The sequence below is a fragment of the Ictalurus punctatus genome, chromosome 9 (genome assembly GCF_001660625.3).
Source record: "Ictalurus punctatus breed USDA103 chromosome 9, Coco_2.0, whole genome shotgun sequence".
Lineage (NCBI taxonomy): Eukaryota > Metazoa > Chordata > Actinopteri > Siluriformes > Ictaluridae > Ictalurus > Ictalurus punctatus.
In genome coordinates this window covers 25268658-25282733 of record NC_030424.2, presented here as the reverse complement: position 1 = coordinate 25282733, position 14076 = coordinate 25268658, and the positions used below count along the sequence as shown (strand labels likewise).

Here is a 14076-nt window from a genome sequence, read left to right as displayed (position 1 = left end):
CTTTAAGCCAAATACACTTAAATATAACAAAAATTTAACTCAAACTTGTTATATTTAAGTGTATTTGGCTTAAAGAAATTGATTTATCAACTTAATATATTTTTTTGAGTTAAATTAACTTATCTGGTTTTACAGTGTAGCATACTAGCTCATGAAAAACAGTGTTTAGGAGAAGAGTGGTTTTTAACCCCACCATATTCAGAGAAGGAAGTGTGGGTTTGATGAGTTTTTAAATGTTTATTACACCTCATATAATAATAATAATAATAATAATAATAATAATAATAATAATAATAATAATAATAACTCTGATTTATATACCACTTGTCTAGGCACTCAAAACGCTTTACATTGTATGGGGGGGAATCTCCTTAACCACCACCGGTGTGTAGCATCCACCTGGATGAAGCGACGGCAGCCATAGTGCACCATAACACCCACCACACACCAGCTATTGGTGGAGAGGAGAATAGAGAGTGATGTAGCCAATTCAGGGACGGAGATTATTAGGAGGCCATGATAGATAAGGGCCAATGGGCTAATTTCACCAGTACACCAGGGTTATACCCCTACTTTTTATGAGAAGTGTCCGGGGTTTTCAATGACCACAGCGAGTCAGGACCTCGGTTTAATGCCTTATCATAAAATATAAGTGGCATTTTGAATTGTTTGTTGAATTGTTCGATACCTGGCTTATGAAATCAAGAGCCTCGTATCGTTACACATGTCATTTTTACATTTTAGATGTCAGAGGGAATATAATCACTGAACTTGGGAAAGCAACTTTGGCATAATTTGAATAAAAAGGCGATTTTCTAAAAATCAAAGAACAATTTTAACATTCTTTAAAAGTGCAATAGTCATTTTTATTTATCACTTACTTGTACAAACAGCATGAAAGATATGTAGAACATGATAAAAAAAACAATGAATTATACTATAGCCTTAGCAAAAGTGTACTAAGTGGCTGAGAAACCCGTTTGGAAATCCGGCTTCAGGTAAGGACGGCTTGTTTGTGTTTGGATTGGCCACCGTTGGGTTTATTGAACACGGGTGGGAATAGAGGAGTGGGCTCAAGGGTTTAAAAAAAAAAATATTAAATGTCAAACCCACCTAACCATCTAATCTTGGGGGGAAAAAAGACTAAGCTTACCTAATGCTCCTTTAAATGATAATGATTCTACACGCATACAACAACTGTATTTACTAAAGAATCCTTCAAGAACCTTTTTAAAGAATGAAAACCGATGTACATATTGAACAGTTCTACATTTCGAAGATAATCGTTTTGCAGAAAAGATAGCTTGCCTTAAGCAAACAGAACACTATTTGGCTAAATAAAAATGAAGATTGTTGTATAGATCGTTGTAAGGGTCACTCTGAGTTCAAATCACACTTCCTCATTTAACTGCAACATCCTTCCAAAAGTTAAAAAATACACATCAGAGACATTCCACCTCACCTAACAACAAGGCCTGAAATTCTGCAAACATTCTGCACTGTTCTCCTAACGTTCTATAAAGCTTGTCAGACAACTTGTCACATAGAGCTGTACATCTCAACTACAAGAACATATTTAAATCAATGGGCATAGCCTTTAAAGGAAATCAGAGGGGGAAAAGGAAAATTGACAGACTACCCAGCAGTTAGTATTTTTTATTAGGATTTCTTTTCATTAGTATTTCTTTTGCTAGGATCAGCTCATTACCTCTTATTAATTTATTTTGCTTATATATTTATATATATTTTTATGTGAATCCTGGTGCCATACTGTGAACTGCTGTCTTAAACTAAAAAATCAGCACACATTTCCTCAAACTGACGTCTGTCTTCGTGCTCCTGGAACTGCAGGTCGTGAGTTTGAATACAGAGATTGCTTTGCAACGCTCTTGGTATGTTCAGGGTTGGTGACATGCACTTCACACCCACGTGATTTTCTGAGACTGACGCAACTCAAGACCTCAGAATTATAAGGTTCAGGTTTTTTTTTTCTTTTCCAAAAAATGAGCTAATGCTATCATTTTTTTATTTTTTTTATTTTTTTTATACAGCATATATCACTGAATATATAAAATATAAAATTATATATAACTATTAAGAGACATTGTTAACTTACAGATGTTCAAAAGGTTAATATCATCAAATTATCAGGTACAACATTATAATTGCAAGCTCTCAAACTATCTTCCAGGTTTTAAAAATGTCATTCTGCTCCCACTGCCAGTGTACTGCAAAAAAAACCCCCAAAAAACATACTACTATTTATATACACCAATCAGCCATAACATGAAAACCACTGACAGGTGAAGTGAATAACATTGATTATCTCCTTACAATGGCACAATGTCAAGGGGTGGGATATATTAAGCAGCAAGTGAACAGTCAGTTCTTGAAGTTGATGTGTTGGAAGCAGGAAAAAATGGGAAAGTGTAAGGATCTTAGTGACTTTGGCAAGGGCTAAACTGTGATGTCTAGAAGACTGGGTCAGAGCATCTACAAAACAATAGGTCTTGTGGGGTGTTCCTGGTAAGCACTGGTTAGTACCTATCAAAAGTAGGTAAAAGGAAGGACAACCAGTGAACCAGCGGCAGGGTGATGGGTTCCCAAAGACTTGTGTGGGGAGCAAATGCTAGCCCGTCTGGTCTGATCCCACAGAAGAGCTACTGTAGCACAAATTGCTGAAAAAGTTCATGTTGCTCTGATAGAAAGGTGTCAGAAGACAGAGCATTGCAGCTTGCTGTGTAAGGGGCTGAGTAGACCCAGACCGGTCAGAGTGCACATGCTGATCCCTGTCCACCACCGAAAACACCTACAATGGGCATGTGTGCATCAGAACTGGCTCATGGAGCAGTGGAAGAAGGTGGCCTGGTCTGATAAATCATGTTTTCTTTTACATCATGTGGACGGCCGGGTGTGTGTGCATCGCTTACTTGGGGAAGAGCTGCTACCAGGATGCACTATGGGAAGAAGGCAAGCGGGTGGACAAAGTGTGATGCTCTGGGGAATGTTCTGCTGGGAAACCTTGGGTCCTGACATTCATGTGGATGTTATTTTGACACGTACAACCTCCCTAAACATTGTTGCAGACCAAGTGCACCCCTTCATAGCAACTGTATTCACTAATGACAGTGACCTCTTTCAGCAGGATAATGCACACTGCCACACTGCAAACATTGTTCTGGAATGGTTTGAGGAGCATGATAAAGAGTTCAAGGTGTTGATTTGGCCTCCAAATTCCCCAGATCTCAATTTGATCAAGCTTCTGTGGGATGTGCTGGACAAACAAGACCGATCCATTGAGGCCCACCTCACAGCTTACAGGACTTAAATGTCTTGGTGCCAGATACCACAGCACACCTTCAGAGGTCTTGTGGAGTCCATGCTTTGATGGGTCAGTGCTGTTTTGGTGGCACAAGGGGGACCTCTACATTTTTTTAATGTTATGGCTGATCGGTGCATGAAGTATACTAATTTGTTATCAATAGTATTGTTTTATTGTTTTGTACATTTGATTTGTTGTAATATAATATAATATAATACAATACAATATAATATAATATAGTATAATGCAAAATTATATAACAGAGTCACAATTTATGAGTTATGAGCTAATCCAAAACCAAATAATTTATCATTCATTGCTCTTAACCTACAAAATGGTCCCCGCTGTTGTCTTAAAGCATCTTTAAAGTATTTTCTTTTGTGATTTCCCTACTTTAAAATACCCAATAAGCCAGTTCATGAACTAAAATACCCACTAGTTATGCCAAGTGTATTAGTTCTTGGATATGATTATGCATCTTGTAAAGCACGAACATGAACTGTGATCTGTTTACATTTTAAAGACATTTTTACTTGTGTCATTGGTCTTCAATGATTGACTAAGAGAAATCTTTATCTAAGTGATTGACTGGAATTCTGGTGTGTGTGTGTGTGTGTGTGTGTGTGTGTGTGTGTGTGTGTGTGTGTGTGTGTGTGTGTGTGTGTGTGTGTGTGTAACATTTAAATCTAGACCTAGAATCACAATCGGCTGAGGTTAAGTGTCTTGTGACTTTTGTTTGCAACTGGTTTAACTGAGACTTGAATAATTACTATAAGGATTATTCAGATATAATCTAAATATAATCCAAATAATTAACTAACATAAAACTGGGTAACTGAGGGGAAATAATGCTGTTTATGCATGCTTTCTTATGTAAATTCATAATCTAGTAAAGGTTTAACTTGAAGGGGGAGCAGTAAGGCATATAAATGAGAATATTTTAAATGATTGCGAATAGTTTTTTTTAACTTGCCTTACCATACAATTTGTTAGGATGTTAAATGTATTTATTTATGTACATTATATGTTTTGGGACAGTTTTGCTCATGGGATTAGGGGGTGTCCTGTTCTCAAGCTTTATTTTTGGAGCTGGGCAATGACCTAGTGACCCTTCAACACTGCAGCTACCACCGTCCATTTCTAGAAAGTTTACTTTAGAATTAAAGGATGGTATCTGGATGGTATCTTGATGGCCCCCGATGCGTGTTTGTCCGCAGAATGCCCAACCATTCACGTCCACCAGCAGCCTACATAATCATTCCAATAAGTTGTGTGCCAGAAGCGCATGAACCTCTGTTTGAATCCCCACCTCTTGTACTAACACACCCCTATATAGCTGTGATAGGCCAGAAGCAAATGACTGACGTCCCTCAAGAAGGAAGACTGGCTCCAAATCTGTCTCCAAACCGAATTGTACCACCTGGAAGTCGGCGCAAAAAAAAAGAAGAAAAAAAAAACAGCGCGGCACAGAGAGACATTAAACAAGCGCTACAGAAAGGCTTTAGCAATCTACCCGGCCTCCTCTGTTGGTTCTTTAACCGGAGGACAGGAGAGCAGCGCGCGCTTTCGCTTCGGACGCGGGAGCGGCGCGCGGCGGCGTTTATCATGAGTTGCCCGGACGTCATGCGCCCGCTTTACGGCCATTACGCACCTCACGCGCCTGGAGCCGCCGCGATCGTCGGCAATTTTCCGGTGAGTTTTCCCCCACTTTATTCACTCGAAACTAATCAGGAATTATTCATGTGTAGTCCTGTTTTTCAATTCCTTAAACCGGATTTGCTTGGCCAAGTGCGCACCAAAGACACCTCCCAAATTCGCATGTTTTGCACCTTTACGCATTTACGGATTTTGTTTGTGTGCTTGGTATATGGATCATATATAGCCTATTCTACCTTGTGCAAAGTGATATATGTTAAGAACACTTAAGAAGACTGCTTAGTTGTCAGTCATGCACACATGCACATTGATGGGATTGGCTATTACGACATTGTTTGGCAAAAGCTCTCTCCCATTCAACCCTCTCCCAGACTCACACTCGTGTCAGCAGTCCATCGTCTCGGCACAGGAACCTAATGGACGCCTCTGGATCAGAGGAGGTCCCAGTTTTAGGAGGGAACCCAGTGCCAGGGAGCCTGTCCTCATCTGTCTACTCCTCGGGCGGACAGAAGGAGAAGCCGGTCAGGGAAGCTGAGTACCTGAGCTCTCGATGCGTTCTTTTTACCTACTACCAAGGGGATATCAGCAGTGTGGTGGATGAACACTTCTCCAGAGCTCTCAGCTCCTGCACAGGGATGGAAGGCAAGAGGAGAGCCAGCCAGGCCAGCACAGGTGAGACCTTAGAAGAAACAAATACTGTACAGTGCATTCCCTATTCCCTTTGAGAAGTCTCATATATATCTCAAATGCATTTCCAATAAACTTAGAATCATGTTTTTTTAGGCGCTAAAAGCATAAAATTGACCCCAAATACGGTAATTTTAGTATTAGTCGTTTGATTGAGACAAGATGCAGATAAACACCTGTAGCTGGTTAAAATGTAGACAAGACACGTAGGTGCCTTGCTAAATGCAAGTAAGTTCAGGTGCATACATTAGGTTTGTATTGTAAAATGTTTGAAAAAAGATCAATTATGGAGGATTTTCCCAGTGCTACAGTTTATATTTAATCTATCCTGGCTACTGAGAGGATCTATAAAATGTCCAAATATCCTTAACCATTTGAATGCTCATGGGTGGAGGACAATCACTGATCGTTTTGACCCCTAAAAGCCTGCGTATTGGCCTCAGTGACAATACCACAGCCCTCGTCCCCTCTCTGATTATGTCGCTCTCTTTGCCATCTACATTCTACTCTTTCAGTGTGGCTTCCTGCCTCCCAACAGATACTATGTTTAAATATGGTGGTAAGCTCCGAGGCTCGAGGCTGTATCGGCTTCAAACAGCTCAGGCGGCCTAGCTATCCCCACACCAAGATTTATGGCTGACGCCACCTCCCCTGATTTCAGACTACATCACTGGTGTCTTTTTTCGGAAGAATTCTAAATATAAATGTAATGGCTAAAAACATAAAATGCCCCCTGACATTCTACAAGGGCTGACAGGAGGTTAGTGAAAACAACTGGTGGGGTGAGAAGGCGGTAGCCACGAATAAGGGAGGGTAGCAGAAGAAGAGGAGAGGTGCTATGTGGTAATAGGGGGGTAGGAGGGGTTTGTTGAGTTGTACTCTCTCTCAACTTAAGAGTGAGAGATGTCATCACAGGAGGTGATTTAAAGTGGCAAAGTCCTTGTGCTGTGTTGCAAGCAGCATGAAACTGCTACCTTATATAGAGAAGGGACAAGCCCCTCTCTGTCCTTTACTCTGTGTACTACATTCTGTCCTTTTCGATCTCTTTTCTGTTTCTTATTTATCAAGTCATCATTGTTCTGTCTGTTGGTGTCATGTTCCCTCTCTCACTGTCATCTCTCTCTGTAATGATGCACTGTTTATTTGTGTGATCTATTATAAGAACATTTGAGGTACATGCAACACCATATGATTCAACTTGAAAGAAATGAGGTGCAATCATGTGACATGCATGACTTCACTGAGAAGCAGGGGGCCTAATGTGGACACACTTTGCTGCTGACAGTCAGCTGCCTTTTGACCCTGCCCGTTGTTTCCCTAATGAAATCCTATATTAGCATGCCATACCATACTGATAAAGTGGTTTATTTAGTTGCTAGTTGAGTGAGTGTCGTATTTATACAGAAGTCTGTACCTTCACAAAACGAGGCTGTAAGAAATGAGAAAGGAGATTTTAGACTGAGTAAAGTCAGGATTTTTACAGCATAAAAGGTGGCAATGTTACAACAGTTTAAAATGTTATAACTCCTGTTGTCATACGCCACCTAGAGCAGTACAGGTGCATTTATTTATTTATTTATGTATGTATGTATGTATGTATGTATGTATGTATGTATTTATTTATTAACACAAAAATAGAAATTGTGAGAAACTAGAACGTTCATTTTATGCCCCAGCAATATATCAATATGCTGAAATTATATGAGGGTGAATCAAATGAAAACCTTAAAAGTGTGACATAGATTAGAAGCAAATTTAACACTTGTGCAGTGTTGAAACAATTGCATTGAACAAAATGGAGACTACGTCAAAAAATATATTATTATTTGTTTTACACCTATTTGCAACAAACAAAGCAAGTTACACACACACCAGCAGGAAAGAGTCCATTAGATAAACTCCAATCTCTTTGGGTCATCTTAATCCTGCTGTTAATAATCACCTGCATTAAAATGAAGCTACTTGTGGTTTTGACTTATATCAAAGACCAAAGTTTCTTTCTTGCTCTTTCTCTGTCTCTCTAGAACCAACATCTCCAAACAGTCGGAGAAATTTCCCTCCATCCTTCTGGGACAGTAATTACCCGCCACCTCCCAGTCGACCGCATTGTGACCCAACAGGGACCCCAGCCTACTCCGTGGACCCCTACACCCAAGCTCTACACGCAGGTTTACCTCATGCCCATCCTCATGCACACCCCTCTGACTCCTGGGGCTACACCCAAAGTCAGGTGTATGGACCCCCACGGTCCCTCCATGAACTCTACTCTGCACCGGGTCTGGAGGCGCACTATAGTCCCCTGCTCATGCCTGCTGTCAGGCCACCCCACCTGCCCCCCACCCTGCCAGGCCATTATGACGTAGCAAAACTGGAACCTACGCCCACGTGGCCTGGACTGCTACCACCAGGAGACATGGCACTCGCCCTAAACATGGACCCAGGTAGGAGTAGTTCACTGTGAGGGTCTGACTTGCAGATCAGTAAAACGTAGGGAACACTTGAGTAGAAAAACACCAAGTTCTTGAATGTTTTCAAGATTAAGTCCTGGAATGCTCTGTGAATTCTGGCTCTGAAAGTTCAGCTACAGCACTCAAGTTCATAATTGGTCCCGACTAGAGATATGCATGGAATTGCTTTTTCAATCCTGATCAGGCAGTTGTTATTTTACTTGCCTGCAAAGTTTTCTAATGAATTTATTTGGTTCCAAATTATAAACAAACTAGTAGCCTAATTTAAACCACTGTGACCCTGACCAGCCAGTTACTGCACACTGTGTCTTTCTTTGTAATGTGAGCTGAATATCTGACCACTCGTGCAACTTTTCTGTTACATCCTGTGAGGTCTGGTCTTGTCAGATTTCTAGTCTTAGTCAGATACCCTGTGAAATCTTTCGGGTGAAATAAAGAATAGTGCACCTCCTATTCATATCTATATTTGTGTCCCTTTAGAACACATCTGTTCATTGTGAATAATGTTTTCTTATTCAATTACATCCCTATTAGTGGGATTGTAAGCAAGACAAAACCTTTACTAAGAAAAAATTCCCTATGTATCACTATGTATCCCTATGTATTCCCTATGTATCACTATGTATCCCTATGTCACACCGAGGGAATCTTATCATAACCACGGTAACCACAACCTCATTTGAATGTAGTATTAGTTCTAGAGCCAGATCCAAAAAGAAATTTAGGAATGAACTAGTAATATTTTCAAATACAGATCTAAAAGTGCATTAAAAAATGGTGCTCATGAATTTGAGCTTTTGTAATGAGAACATAGTTACTAAGCAACTACTATGTGAAGAAATAACTTATGATTGAGACTAATGATTGTGCTATATAGCACATAGCCTTTAAGCTTCTTTTTTAATTTACTTTTATTATTTATTTCCTTTTTTTTTTTTTTTTTTTTTTTACAGAAATAATGTAAAGGCAGAAAGACAGTGTAAATGAGACAAAACTGTTGGGAATAATCAACATTTTCCTCAGACATGCTTGTAAATTACTAAGAAAAGGCTAAAATTACACATAGAATTTGCTTCAAACTGAACTATAGTGGGCTCCACCATATTGACAGACAACAACATTGAGCTACAACTCATAACCAAGAAGTTATAAGAATCTTTAACTACTGATGCTGTGCTCATTAATTTTCTCTAACAGCATGTTTATATTATTGAGCTCATTCTAATACGAGATCATTTCTGTAGTACTAATTTACAGGGACTGACATGGAGGACTCTCCATATGATCATGTTTAATAATAAATGGATTACAAAAGCATTGTTATTTAACAAAGAAAAATGTCGACTTGTTCATATAGTAAAGGTTTCTCTAAGGACATAATTATTTAACATTTATGAAATAAGTCTTGAGTGACAGTACTTTATAACATTCTGTATGTTTTCTGCCAAAGTGATATCTTCAGGACAGAGGACATTGTGCTTTCCACTTTCTTTGTTACATAGCAAGTTGTGTGTTTTTGTCCTGTTAACCTCATTGATAAAAATAGAGGCTGGTGAGAGAAACTACTGTTTGTAATGTAAGTGATAGGACAGGAACTAACTGGCTTTATGGACGGGCCACAACATTAAGCTTCACTGATAAACATAAAAAAGTATGATGTCATTGATTGATTAATAAATAAAAAATTGTTCATGGTGGCAAATTGTCATGGTGTAAGGGGAATAAAACACTTCAGGGTATGTGTTTATGGGAAATTATTCAGCTTTGTGGTAGTAACAGTAACTGTTTCACATCGTGCCGCATCACACCACCCTCTCATTGACCAATTTCCATGACAGGATTCTCCCAAGTGTTTTAATTCTTACATGACTAATTCAGACATGAGTCTTATAACAAAAATAACTTGACCTGATGTTCGGTGTAAGAGTTATCAGTAACACGTGACTATTTGCTCCTATTGCTGTAAAAATCTGACCGAGATGTCGTTCTATTTGCTTTTAACCATCATGCCATGAAGAGAGTATATAACGGAGAACAGGTACAAACCAGTGTATCGTTTGCAAGCAAGTGTTTGTGCTCATTGTCGTCAAGCATCCATGGAGACCTGTGTCTTCCTGTATCCTTATTGTCTTGTCTTTTGTTCCCATGTCTGCTTTGCGCTCCAGGGCTGCAGCCGCATAAGAAAGGAAAAGAGCTCTACTGGTTTTAACGACCATCATGATCATCAACTCGGCCAATTAAAGCTCTGGAGAGCTGAGGACCGACCCATTGTAACCGAGCTTCTCTCTATCAGACCCCTTCGACCTTGCCAGGTTTATCTGTGCACCATGGAGATAAAAAGAGGATGGAGAAAGAACAGCAGAAAAATGAGAGGGGTCCAGCTCTGTGCATCTGTCTTTCCTTCTAATCCTTCCATTCTCTCTCTTTCTCTTTTTTTCTCCTGTTTTTTTTGTGTGTGTGGTGTAACAAAAAACCCATCCTGCTGACAGGACGGTCAATTGCCTTGAGAGATTTCAGTGAACAATGGAGATCGAGGATGGAAAGAAAGAAATGACAAACATTTGACGAAGAATTGACGAGCGTGAAATAAATAAAGGTAATAGCAAGTTATTCATAATGTGTACTACAGCTCTGTGAGGGGATTTTCATATTTATCACACTTTGTATTATATGTTATACTGTTTGTGGAATTTGGAGAAAATATCAGTAGCCAAAAGAATGTTTATGGCTGTTTGTTTTTCTTATGAATTAAGTGTAATATTTTGTTTTAACTATTAAAGTGTGTCGACTGAATTTGACTACATCTGAAGGCCAGTGATTTGTGGAAGTGTACTATTCAGAAACCTTTCACTATAAAGTAGTTTCAGTTGGGAAATTATGTATATAAAATTTCTATGTATTCATGTATGTTTGTATGTGGCATTTTTCTTGTATAATTATTACTTTAATTTGTTTTCCTGGGATAGCAAGTTATTATTTTTAATTGGTCATCAACATAATTTTTTTTTACATCTTGAAATAAAGAATTTTTGTTTTTACATGATAATATAATTAAGACAATGAAAAAAAAAAGATATACCAAGCACAGGCATATTGATAGTTAATCATACTTAAAATCTCACTTAACATTCATAACACAAGCCTATTTCTACATTTCTACATTTATTTGTTTCTATGTTTTTTTACATGTCCCTTTATGCTAGTGTTATACTAAATTTATCCTGAATGCAACACACACAGTTGTTTGAAGCGACAACTTTGTTTAAGGCCTACATGCTTATTGTTTCAAGCCATTAAATGAATTATAGCATTAGTTTAGGGGGGGGGAAGGAAGGTTAATTATTCACTATTTCCCTGTCCTGTGATCTCAGGAAAGAATGTGTTAACAGAACAAGAAATCAAATCAAATTAACTTGTCATGAAAAAACAAACAAACAGAGAAAATGAAATATGTGAATCAATAAAAGTTTTTAGGGCTGCTAGGGTTGAACCTTGCTGAAGTTGAAAGATGAAAATGTGTGTTGTATTTTGCTTCTATTTATTTAAATTCAAACAAATAAAGTCTTTTTCAGTCTGCTGCAATTTTCATTTTCTCAGATCAGCTGCGATTGACTTAACAAGTGCTTTGACATGCCGTAAATCAAACATGACTGAATACATTCGGTTGCCAAATTTTAGAGTGTGTAAATGCCAGTGAAGCATTGGCATGTAGTGAGAATCTGCCACTGCTGTTGAGCAAGATGGTATGTGTGTCTGTGTGTGTGTGTGTGTGTGTGTGTGTGTGTGTGTATGCATGTGTGTGTTTCATTGGCTCCACAGGGTCATGCCATGTGCTTGACCTGTATGATGGAGATTCAGAAAGCTGTACATTTTACACACTTATTTAATTTAGTCACATGTGGAGCACCGTAATCCTAATGAATGTAGTGCTTTATTTATATTACAGTTGGGGGGAAATAAATATTGAACACATCAAATATTTTTTTCAGTAAATATATTTCCTATGAGGCTATTCATATGACATTTTCACTAGGCATCAGTATTAACTCAAGAAATCCAGAACTATAAAGAATTCACAACATTAAAGTCCATAAATAAAGTTATGTGTAATAAAGAGGAAAATGTGGAAAAAACAGAGGAAAAAAGTATTGAACACGCTAATAGCCTCAAGACAGTTCCTGTCTGAAGAAATTAATGGGCTGCAGTATTAAGGTGTGATTTTGGCCCATTCTTTTAAACATGTTGTCTTTAAATCTTACTCAATTGGAACCAAGTCAGGTGATTGACTGGGCCATTCTAACGCCTTGAATTTTTTTTCTCTGAAATCAATTGAAAGCTTCCTTTGCTGTATGCTTTGGATTGCTCCATTTTTTTCCTCATTGGAAATATATTTACTGAAAAAAATGTTGATGTATTCAATACTTATTTCCCCCACTGTATTTATATATATTTAATATATAGTATACATTTAGTATAAATACAGTGTACTTTTAAAATGTAGATTTTATATCCGGATTTCTGTAAAGCTGCTTTGGGACAATATCCATTGTTAAAAGTGCTGTATAAATAAAGTTGAATTGAATTAATGAATTTAGGAATAAGTTTACAAAGAGGCAGCTCCTGGATCCTGAACTAATGACTTGGGGTAATATTACTGTATTATTATTGAAATAGGTTGCCAGTTCCATCCTTTTCATCAGGTACCGTGAGTAAAAAAGAAATGAATAAATAAATAATGCCACACCAACATGCGCATGTACACACACACACACACACACACATACACACACACACACACACACACACACACGCACACACACACACACACACACACACACACACACACACACACAATAAGCTGATAGAGCCATGCAAAGGGGAAATTCATATTAGAAGCTCCAAAATTGTATAACATAGGAAATTTGCTGTTGAAGTCTTGTATTTATTTACGGTGCACTGGAAAGAGTTTATGAGAGGACGCTGCCCTCTATTGGTAGTAACATGTATTGCTTTCTCACTGCAGATTACCCAACTCCAACAGTGATGGAATTTCTTGTCACTTTGTGGATTTGTACTTTTCTTCTCAGCTGTTCATTGTTATTTGTTATTAAGTGGTCCAGGCTAGTCACTATTGTTGAGGTGACTAGCCACCATTTTTTATAACTAAGTGTAAAGCATTGGCCAAAACTACATTTTAAATCAAGGCCTGTGTTAACACAGTGACCTATTGGTGTCTCTCATGTTCTAGAATCCAACAAGAAAAGCCAAGAGAGAGAGAGAGAGAGAGAGAGAGAGAGAGAGAGAGAGAGAGAGAGAGAGATAAAAGGTTGCACTTTGCCTTCAAAGACAAATCACTTTCCATACACCATTAGTTAAAATCAGTAACACATTTTTTCTTGGTTATACAGTTTCAGTTTTAGTTTTAGTAGCTGTAATATCCTGTCTTTTAGTCTTATCAAAGGTTAGCATAAGAATCAACATGTTTAAAAGGACCTTAAAATTCTTTGCTTATTCTCAAGAATAAACAAAGAAAGTTTGAAGAAAAAAAAAAAAATTAAACTGTATGTAAAGCCATAGGGGGTTGCACAATGGTGAAGTGAATAACATTCCCTGCTGAAAAAGGCAAACAATAGAAACCCTCATAGAATTTGTCATGATTTTAATGTTTAATGATTATAATGGGAATTGTACTGGTTTTAAACTGTAATGGTCCATGTGGGTCTCTACAGGTAATTTGTTACCTTCTGTTGGTGTCATGTTATGTCTAGTGGATACCATTAAGGACCAATAATAGCAATGGTAAAAGTTTTAATGATTAGCTGATGGTTTGTATTGGCATTTGTAGTATGCTGGAAGTAACACAGGAAGTATTTATTGTTATTCACTACAGCAATTTACTATTAAAGAAGTCCATGAAATATAGTGAAGCCTGTTTAATTATTT

General features: G+C 38.1%; 1 protein-coding gene across 1 annotated transcript; it reads left to right on the top strand.

Moving 5' to 3' along the window:
• The first annotated feature begins 4525 nt into the window (after nucleotides 1–4525).
• On the top strand, nucleotides 4526–11710 carry vgll2b (vestigial-like family member 2b). The gene is made up of 4 exons (XM_017475454.3): nucleotides 4526–5014; nucleotides 5350–5650; nucleotides 7690–8106; nucleotides 10299–11710. Exons 1-4 carry the CDS (start codon nucleotides 4541–4543, stop codon nucleotides 10340–10342), a joined length of 1236 nt encoding a protein of 411 aa, XP_017330943.2. The 5' UTR covers nucleotides 4526–4540; the 3' UTR covers nucleotides 10343–11710.
• Nucleotides 11711–14076: the final 2366 nt, after the last annotated feature.